At 41.8% G+C, this 9,960-nt stretch overlaps 1 protein-coding gene across 1 annotated transcript; it reads right to left on the bottom strand.

Moving 5' to 3' along the window:
* Positions 1-2,277: 2,277 nt before the first annotated feature.
* On the bottom strand, positions 2,278-8,443 carry eef1akmt1 (EEF1A lysine methyltransferase 1). The gene is made up of 5 exons (XM_086145287.1): positions 7,847-8,443; positions 5,225-5,421; positions 4,686-4,768; positions 4,161-4,450; positions 2,278-2,710 (listed from the first exon to the last, which is right to left on the bottom strand). The coding sequence occupies exons 2-5, from the start codon at positions 5,372-5,374 to the stop codon at positions 2,577-2,579; spliced, it is 657 nt and encodes a 218-aa protein (XP_086001413.1). The 5' UTR covers positions 5,375-5,421; positions 7,847-8,443; the 3' UTR covers positions 2,278-2,576.
* Between the last annotated feature and the right edge of the window lie 1,517 nt (positions 8,444-9,960).

Raw genomic sequence — 9,960 nt, 5'->3', positions numbered from 1 at the left:
TGGGTATAGTCTTGAAATGTTCAACATAGAGATAAATACACACATGGACACTGGCAACCTCTGTGTTATTCTGTTGCAAGAGATAAAAAGTGATATTATATTAGACAAACCTTGTTTCTGTTCTCTGGTGAAATGGGATGAAAGTTAGCTGTGACGTGAGAGGTGTCATGGATCCGTTTGTTTGCCTGCAGCATCATCTAGTGGACGTTGCACTAGCTGCTGCCTTGGTGGTTGCGTGTAAAGCTGAAAGTAAAGTCAAACATAATATTATTTACAAGTAAATATTCCTTCAAAATGCTAGTGTTGAGTGATGTGGGGAAAAAAAATATACCGATAGCAGCACACGTCTAAATATTCCCTTCGGAATGGAAAAATCACAGGTCAGTTGCAAGACAAATAAACGAACGCCTGCCTGCTTTCGAAAGACAGTATAATTTATCCTTTATTAATCCCAACAGGGGAAATTTGTTCTCTGCAATGAACCCATCGTGGATGAACCATGAGCAGGAGGCTGCCGTCCACCAGCGGCTGGGGAGCAGTTTGGGGTTCAGTGTTTTACTCGACAACACTTCAACAGGCTCGGAGAAGCTGGAAATCTGACCAGGAAATTTCAGTTCCAAAGACGATTGCTCTACCTCCTGCTCGATGCCACCCGTCAGGAAAAGATCAGGTGGAAGGTTGGTTTACGTAGGGATAATTTTTCAGGGAGGATGGTGCAGGGGCGAAGCGCTTCTGCCCCTCAGCAAGATAATTCCGGGTTCAATCCGGGGGCCTTTCTGTGTGGAGTTTGCATGTTCTCTCTGTGCAGAGTGGGTTTCCTTGGGTTTTCTGGTTTCCTCCCAACAGTCCAAAAACATCCTGTAGGTTCATCGGAGACCCTTAAATTGCCCAGATGTGTGAATGAGAGTGAAGGGTTGCATGTATTTTTCCACGATGTGTGAATGACTAAGAAAGGTATGTTAATAGCCACTCGTGTTGAAGGTCCCACCTGTGGGTTCTCCACACTTAGGAGGAGCCAAGATGGTCGGATGCAGTGCGAGCTGGGTGGTAACTGAAGAAGTGGACCTTGACGGTCTGATCCTTGGCTGCAGAAGCTGGCTCTCGGGACGCAGGGCCTGAGCTAGCTTGCAATGTAGAGAAGTTCCAGCTCGGTATCAGGCTTGCCCCAACACACAGTGAGGTGTCCAGAACTCCTTGAGAGGGGTTGGAATTTTTTCCGTTCTAGAGTTGCCTCTGGTGGAAGGTACTGAGCAGATGTAGCCACACTTGTTTCCCCTGGGCTCAGTGGCTCCACGTCGGGGTTTACCCCCAGTAGATGACAGCCTCCCTCTGCTCACTGTTGGGGGGCAGGTTCTGATTGTTGTTTCTACCTATGTACCCAAAAGCAGGTTTTTATGGTGGATCAGATGAAATCAGTGAGCAAAGGTGGGCAGGAGGGCGAAGGGTTTAGTGGTGCTTGTCCAGTCAGGTGCCTGTATAGATGTTTGGCACAATGTGAAGGACCTTTTCTGTGGTTGTTGGGCTTCGCTTGGGCCTACCAGCAAGTCAAAAACTCTGTCTGGACTCCTCATGAACAGGACTTCTCGCAGTTTGTGCAACATTGTAAGCAACTCAATTAAATTGTACCGTGTCAAACCTTCTTTGAAACTTTTGGGACTTCATCAGGGATCAACTATGACTCCCATATGGGAACAAGGTATGCTTCAGAAAGGAGAGGAACGAAGATTAGTTGTAGCAAGACCGAGTACGTGTGTGAATGAGAGGGACTAAAGTGGAACCGTGAGGCAACAGAGTGGAGATCAAGAAGGTAAAGGAGTTTAACAGTCCAGAGCGATTGAGAGGGTGGAAAAGAGGTGAAGAAACACATTGAAGCAGTTTGGGATGGGTGGAGAGAAGTGTCAGGGGTAATGTGTGATAAAAGGAGAATGAAGATGTTGAGGTACAGATAGGACCAGGAATGAGTTCAAAGGGATAGAAAATGTTGGATGTTCTGGAGATGAAGACAGAGGCCACACTGAGATGGATTGGACAGGAGGAGGGACAATGAATATATTGTTAGAAGGATGCTGAAGTTGGAACCACTATGTAAGAGGCCTAGATGAAGACCAAAGAGGAGAATTCTAGACATAGTGAAAGGGGACAGGAAGTTAGTTGGTGTGGGAGAAGAGGATGCAGGGAATGGGGTAGAATGGCGGAAGATCATTTGTTGAGCTGACTCCTGAAAGGAACAGCTGAAGGGACAAGAAAATATACTCAAAAAATTTTACCTGACAAAGATTCATTACCTGACATTTATTAATTCATTAAAAAAAAAAAAAAAACACTATTGCTTTTACAAAAACAACAGGTTCATTAAATTTGCTATTTTTGGTAAGTCTTCTGAGTTTGTTTCAGGTGTGTTTACTAATTATTTAAAGCCAACTCAAGACTGAAATAGAACTTAGGCAACCTTTGAGTTGTATATAAAAGGACCAAATATCTCTTGTATCAACCGAGTACCATATCACAAATTAGAAAAACATGTTCTCTCTTCCAAGGTCTTTCAGTTCTGTACAGTCACAATTGACTGCAGCTCCTCAGCAGGATAGAAGGCGGGATGGGTAGTTGACAAAGCAGTGGAACTCATTGGAAAGGTTTCTCTTGTGTTGTGGCAGGAAGCTGCAAATGTTCACATCAAGAAGTTCTTTGGCATGATCTTCCATGATGGCTCCTGCAGAAGACACACCACAATTATGAAAATTGATTTTTTTATCTCCCCTTTTGAACTTGCAGTGATGCATTTTCTATTAACAGAAAGATGAACAAGTTTTGTCCCAGGTGTCACTACATGAAGTCAACTCTCTGCAATATTTAATTTCATATTTGGCCATGTGTAATTGTCCAATGGTCAATCTCTTGCCCAGAGGTAAATAGGTTTTAGCTATAGCTTGCCCCCCCACTCCCCTCCTACACAATTGGTCCAATAGTGCAGGCCTAATAGGGACCAGAACAAAAATAACAAAGGCCAGTTATGCCAGTTAGGTGACAAACAGCAAACATTGTACACACAAGCAAAAGTTAAACTAATAAAGGGCCTCTATTGTCAATTGGCTGATCATATAGGGCTGGTATGTAGAGGAGAAAAAAAAAAAGCAAGGGAAAGTTCAGTCACAAAACTTTTCAAGACTGATCATCACACATCATCTGATGTGGATCGAATAGGAATATACTTAACTTGGGTGGATAGATTGCACTTTTAATTTCTGCAAGGAATGGAGACAGTGACCTTTGTGCAAGATCACAAAAGGCAGAATACGACCAGAATACTGCTCTTGCGGAGTTTGCAAGAATCAATGACCGCTGTGTGACATTAGGTTTTTGTCACAAATGAATGTTTTATTTTCTTTGAGTCACATAAATTAAGAGACTGTTGCGATAACTGCATTGGAAATTGCATGTGGTTAGCTACTCTACAAAGACCATAGAGATGACTGGTAAAAGACAATTTTGGTCTTCAATAGCAATCTACTCTACAATGCATGCAACCTACAGACTGGTTATTTAAAAGATTGGATAAAACTTTATATACAACGTCAGTATTCATGACCAAGTCTCCCAGTGTTGAGAGGCTTGTGTTCGACAGAGCAAGAAAGACATAGAACTTGACAGACATTAACAGACAGACTCCTTGAATTGAGTCTTTTACGAATCAACTACACAAAAAGATTAATATCCTGAAAATACAACTCATATAGTCATGATAAAAAAATAGTGACTGCCCAAATTGTTTTTTGCAGCCCTAGATGCTTACAGATCAGTGGTAGCTAATATCGATCATGAAATGGAACTGGGGACAGAGTGGGACTTAATACCTGCCAGTTGAGGAACAAAAAAAAAAAAAAAAAAACATGATAAATGTCATGCCATGAATGACAAGTTGGACAAAACAGGATTTGTCACATATCAAGAGGCATTTAGAATTTTTGTCATGTCCAGTCCTTGACTGGTGACCTTTATGGCAACGAAAAGATTAAAATTTCATTAAGGGGTGAAGGACATACGCATGAAATATTCAAATTATACAGTCCACTGCTAGCCGGGTGAAAAAGTCTTGTACACATAAAATCCCCACAGAATTTTTTTAATGTATTTAAATGGTTTATTGAACATCTTACTCTCACCTGTGCACAACAGTATTTTGCTTTTACTCAGGTACTTAATTGTTGAGGCTACTTTAGCCAGACAATCTTTTGACAAGTATGGTGGGTCAGCGAGGACAATGTCGAAGCTCTGAGGAGCCACATTGGTTGAAAAATTTAGCGGCTCATTGTAGTCGTAGAAGATGAAATCGTCCCCATAGATCGTGAAACGGCGGTCGTACTCCAGCAAAATAGCAGACACCGAATCTGAGCCATTCACCACTTTCTGCTTCAGCTTCTGGTATACACTAGGTGCGCTCAGGCAAGCAATCCTGCAGGTGCAAATGACAATATCAAGTTAGATGCTGGTTTTAAAAGGCAGGAAAAGGGGATTTTTGGGGGGTTATTTTTAATTTTGGTAATGTGAGAACAAGGACAGATGGAGATGTTGTAATATTATAACATCACCCAAGATAAAAAAAATTGTTTTTCACATGCATGCACGCGTTTACCGTGTACCACGCGTTTACCGTGTACCCCTGTATTCCTGGACATGTGTCGTTTTACCTGCCTCCTTTTCCAGCCTCACGTGTGACCTCCTCAGCTAACTGTGAGGCCGTTTCATCGCTGTACCAGAACTGGCTCATCCGCTACAGGAAATACATTCTTGTTAACTTTCACTTGAAATACATATTCAGAAATATTTAAATATAGTGTGAATGGCATATTAAGATGTATGTTTCCAGGACGCTGGATTTCACTGTCAAGCCGCAACTCAAAAAAACACTGATGATGGAAGGTGCCCACTTGAAAACCCCGATGATGTACTTCAGGCTGTTGGCTAGTGTAGGTAAGTTGTGTCTGGCTGGTGGGGTGGTATCCTGCTAATAGCTGGCTGGTTGTTTGTTTTAGATAGATTCCCTACTATCGTTTTGGCACAAAGGACAGTAACGCCTTGTCCTGTATATTAATGAATATTGATAGAGTCATGCGGAAATCAGTTCCAAATATAAATAGTCGTCTGATAGGCAAATAAATCCCTGATGGCTGAAAAAACAAAAGCAGTATATTTTCATCATTCCAGCTTCATTCATAAGTGAGCTCACCCAGTCCTCCTCCACCGCTCCAACAACAAAAGGGTCAGATAACGTTGTGTCTTGAGATTTATCAACTGTGGTCTGCTGGGTGTAAAACTCCTGTAGAGCAGCCAGAGCTTCAGGCGACAGGGTAGGAACATCATCGTCGCTGTCGCTCATCACTGACAGATTTAACAAAGAGGAGATCAGGAGCAAGGGGCGGGTATCTAGAGAAATTGAAAAAAAGAAAACACATACAAAATATATATAAATCTCATAACTTGAATAAGAATGACAATGACGTGTTGCTGTGAGAGCTATTTGTTGTGTTGACCTCACATGCAATTATGTTTATTCTCATTTAGGTAGCGATAAAGAGTACAGTTTAACAACCTATTAACATTAGCGGTAGTTAAATCAGTCTGGATCTCTGTTTCCCAACCACTGTGCCTGGCACATTAGTGTGCCGTGAGAGATCAGGTGTGCTGAGGAAAATCCTCACTTTCACCCGATTGCTCCAAAAATTATTTTTCAATGCAAAGAACATGTCTTCGAATATCTATGTGGGCAGCATGCAGTGACAGGCAGAACAATTAAACGCTCTTCCACTAGATAGCAACAGGTAGTGAACTAACCCGTGTATCTACCTGCTGCTGCTCAAACAGCAGAGTAGTTAGTCATGCTTCGAGTGAGACAGCAGCAGTGATATGTGATGGATAAATATTTTAATAGAAAAAGTACTCAATCAGGACCCTTTAGACCCAGATGAAGGCCAAAGTACAGGTAGTGTTCAGAAGAAAGTAAAAAAAGGGCTCAAGACAATACAATGAAATTTATATTTGGATTCACATTTACTGGGGAACCAACTGAGCCGACAGTTATGCCTGGTGTGCGCAAAAAGCTATCAAACAGTGCCATGGGTCAAAGCCAACTCAAAACGCCATTTCCAAACTAAACACCCTTCACTTCAAGATCAGAACACTGACTATTTTTTTTCAGACTGAGAAACAGGCAACGTTGAAAAAAATCCACCAAGATAAGTATGAAAACACTAAAAGCTAGCTACAAAGTTGCTCAACGCATCGCTAAATCCAAACAGCCACACACCATGGCAGAGACATTAATACTACCTGCCTGCAAAATCATCATAGAAAAATTGCTCTGCCCTGGCAGAGTTAAAGAAACAGCCCAAGTCCCACTCTCAAATATTACAATTTCCAGACATATTGATGACATCTCTCCAGACACTTAAGAGTGTTCTGGAAAAGTTGCACACCAGTGGGAGATATGCAATGCAGCTCGACGAATCTACGGACAATAGTGGACATGCACATCTTCTGGCAAATGCGTGCTTTGCAGACAGAGACAGCACCAGAGAAAATTTTCTGTTTTGCAAGAAATTGCCGGACAGAACAACAGGAGAGCAAATATTTTTTGCCACTGGTTGCATCTGGTGGAAGGTACTGAGCAGATGTAGCCACACTTGTTTCCCCTGGGCTCAGTGCCTCCATGTTGGGGTTTTTGACTGTTGCTGATTGTTCATTGTAGTTTTGATGCATTATTTCTGTAATAAATTCCTGTAAACTCAGAAGGCATTGTTGTCTTGCTCCCTCTCACTACAGACTTTTACCTCGACACTAAGAGCTACAGGAGTGAGAAATGTAGGACAACACAACTAAATAATTCATTCTACAAAACTGCCATCAGACTCCTGACAGGAGTTCAAAACCGATGTTCTATCTTAACTGCCTATTTTAAAACCATATGCATACAACTTACACCTGCAATTTGTGAGTTGCACATTACTTTCCTTACAGCTTCGCCCTTCAGGGGGACCAGAGTGAATCTACCGCCACCATCGAAAGCAATTCTCTGTATATTCTCTGTCACCCAAACTAATTTCATGTTCTCTCCATTTACAAATTAATACACTGAAAAGTTAGCATGCATGTTGCAAGTTTGACAAGATGATTCACTGAAATAAATGAAAACTTGTGCTATCAAATGCACCACCAATTCTTTTGATGCCTAAGTTTGCATATTTTATCAACATTACGAATACTTACGCGCTTGCAGGAACTTACATATTCAGTAAGGTTTCTTTGTCATTTGTTGTGGCATTTTCAATAATACATTATCCTATTGTTTATGATTAGGCTTCATTTTTTTTCTAGATTTGGTTGTCCAACTGTACTCAGCATATGGATGCATTTGAAAGGTTTCTACGCTTGTGTTTCCTGTAACGGAAGCGACCCAGTTTCCTGCAAAGTTAAGATTACGGCTAAATTTAAAGAGATTTTTGGTGGGTTTTAGGTTGTGACAGGATTGAAAACTCCAGAAGGAGCCGGAAGCTTCTGGATCGGCTATCCTCACTACGGCTAACTAAACCTGCCGCATTTCTGGGCGTTCAAGTTCGCCAACATAGAGCAAAATACTAAATTTAAGTCCGACATTCGAATAGGGAAAGATCCTCGGCTGCCGGAGGAACATCTTCGCGAACATTCAAAAACAGATACCGATTTTTGCCTCAACAAAAGACAACGATGCCATTGTAAATGTTATCTGACCATACATAATATATGGGACTACAGGTAACATCGATAATTATGGCAATAACGGCATGGCGTTAGCGGTCAAAAAAAATGAACTTACTTGGTCACATATGACGTTTAGTTGAAGCCAGGCATCGTTTTTCCACAAAAAAACGCCCAGCAAAGTGGTAGAGTATCAAATTAGTTTGAAATATAACGTTTTGAAAACGACCTCCCCGCACACGGGCCAGTTGAAAGTAGGCGACACGCTGAGTAGCTGGTCAGAAATGTGCCATTCCTGAACGAACCGGCCACCAGAGCCGACTCTTTATAGAGAGCGAAAGGAGGGGGGCTGTTCGGCCAGCCTCCCCCAACTGTGTTCGTTTCTACTGACCTATAGGAGGCGGGGGGCGGGGAGTATGCGGCCAATCAGCTGCGAGGATAGACTTGGATCGCACCATTATGTGAAAGAAGGAGGAGGTCAGGACCTCCTAAGATAGTGGTACTAGCATGTACCAAGAATTTGTGTTTTTAGAGTAAAGACATTCAAAAGATGCAAGATTTGTTCTAAACGTCATATAGGTTGTAAGAATATAGTTATTCAGACAATGCAATGCAATTATTCAGACAATGCAATTAAATTCTTACTTTGTGCACTCCCTTCACAACAATATCACGAGACAACATGACAACACACAAGAGTGGTCAGCGCTTCTGCCTCACAACACAGAGGATGCCAGTTTATACAGGAATTTGCAATGACAATAAAAAAATCTTCTCATATGCCATCGTCTTACAATTATCCCTGCACAAAGCTACTTTAGTCTCCTCTCCTTGATTCATGATAGTGTTCAGTATTAATCAATCTTTATTACTAGCTTAAAATATGTGGCCGGCACTTCTGCCTCACAGCATCAAGGACCATGGTTCAATTTAGACAGAGGCTTTCAATTTTTGCATGTTGTCCTCGTGTCTCTGTGGATTTCCTCCGGATCCTCTGGATTCCCTCCACAGTCCAAAAACATGCAAAGGGCAAATTAGAAAATTGCCTTCAGCATCCCTGCAACCCTAAGTGCAGGAAAAGCGGTAGGCAATGGATGAATGGAGCATGGGAGACTTCGCGATCTTCACTCCCTGTAGTCCCACCCTTACACCTGGGTTCCTCTCATTCACACAAATATATTCTGTCCTGCTGTGACTAATCTTCGTTCCTCTAATTCCCAGAGCATACCTCCACCTCACGAGATTTTCCTCAACCTGTTTCCTGCTCTTGCTCGCTACAGATCACAATGTCATTGGCAAACATCATGGTCCATGATCAGCCTGTCCATCACCACTGCAAACAAGAAGGGGCTCTGAGCTGATCCCTGATCGAGTCTCACGTACACCTTAAACTTCTCTGCACCACTGCCACACAGCTCGCATACATGTCACATTCTTCTCTGCCACTCCGGACTTCCTCATACAATACCAGAGTTCCTCTCACATAATTCAAGCAAATAATGAATACTGACTAATTAAAAGAAATACCATGATAAGTTAAGAAGGGGAGCGTAAAGTGGCTTTTGTGCTGGGTTAATGATAGGAACACTGCATAGAAGATTCTTTTCAGTGCACATATTTGTAGAGTGTAATTCTGTTTGAAGACAGTGTGTCTATAAAAGCAAAATGTAAGTAAATAAATAAAATACAAATATTGTCATAAGTAGCAGAGCAAAGTAGGGTTTGTGTGTGTGTGGGGTCCAATTCAGGCCCTTGAGAGCTTTCACTGCCTCCAGGAAGAAGCTGTTTCTCAGACTCTGTCCGTGCTCTCATGACCCTGGGCCTGCAAGAGGGAAAACAAGTTATTGTACAAGGTGTGTGCAGTCATGAACTGATCTTTCCAGTTATATTCCTTGGCCGTCAGAGTGGCATTGCCACATCTCAAGAGAAATCGCATTAGCTCATTGAAGCTGAGGTGTTTCTGAATACCAACCTACATGTAATGCTTGTATTGAAACACTTCACCTTTATATATCATAACATGTTTGCTGTGATCGCTATGGTCCTGTGGTCAGTTCATCTAAAATTTTGAGCAAAATGTGAAATGTTAGCAACTGTGTATATGTTGCAAAGAATACATAAATAATTGCTCATCAACACGCAAACCATTCATAATTGCAACATCGAGCTCTGAATGACACTAAATGAAGAACAGAAAGATTTGTTTCTTCTTCTTGAGCCGAGCTAAAAGAG

Source organism: Fistularia commersonii, chromosome 4 (assembly GCF_037954325.1).
Source record: "Fistularia commersonii isolate RoL2024-O1a breed Wild chromosome 4, RoL_Fcom_v1.0, whole genome shotgun sequence".
NCBI classification, from domain to species: Eukaryota; Metazoa; Chordata; class Actinopteri; order Syngnathiformes; family Fistulariidae; genus Fistularia; species Fistularia commersonii.
Note: the sequence above shows the minus strand (reverse complement) of the source record. Positions and strands in the feature narration are given on the sequence as shown.

Coding starts and splice junctions, on each gene's coding strand:
- eef1akmt1 (XM_086145287.1), bottom strand. CDS start 5,374: ATGAGCGACAGCGACGATGATGTTCCTACCCTGTCGCCTGAAGCTCTG. Junction 4,451..4,685: donor GAGGCTGGAAAAGGAGGCAG/GTAAAACGACAC, acceptor TTGCACCTGCAG/GATTGCTTGCCTGAGCGCAC. Junction 2,711..4,160: donor CAAAATACTGTTGTGCACAG/GTGAGAGTAAGA, acceptor TGTCTTCTGCAG/GAGCCATCATGGAAGATCAT.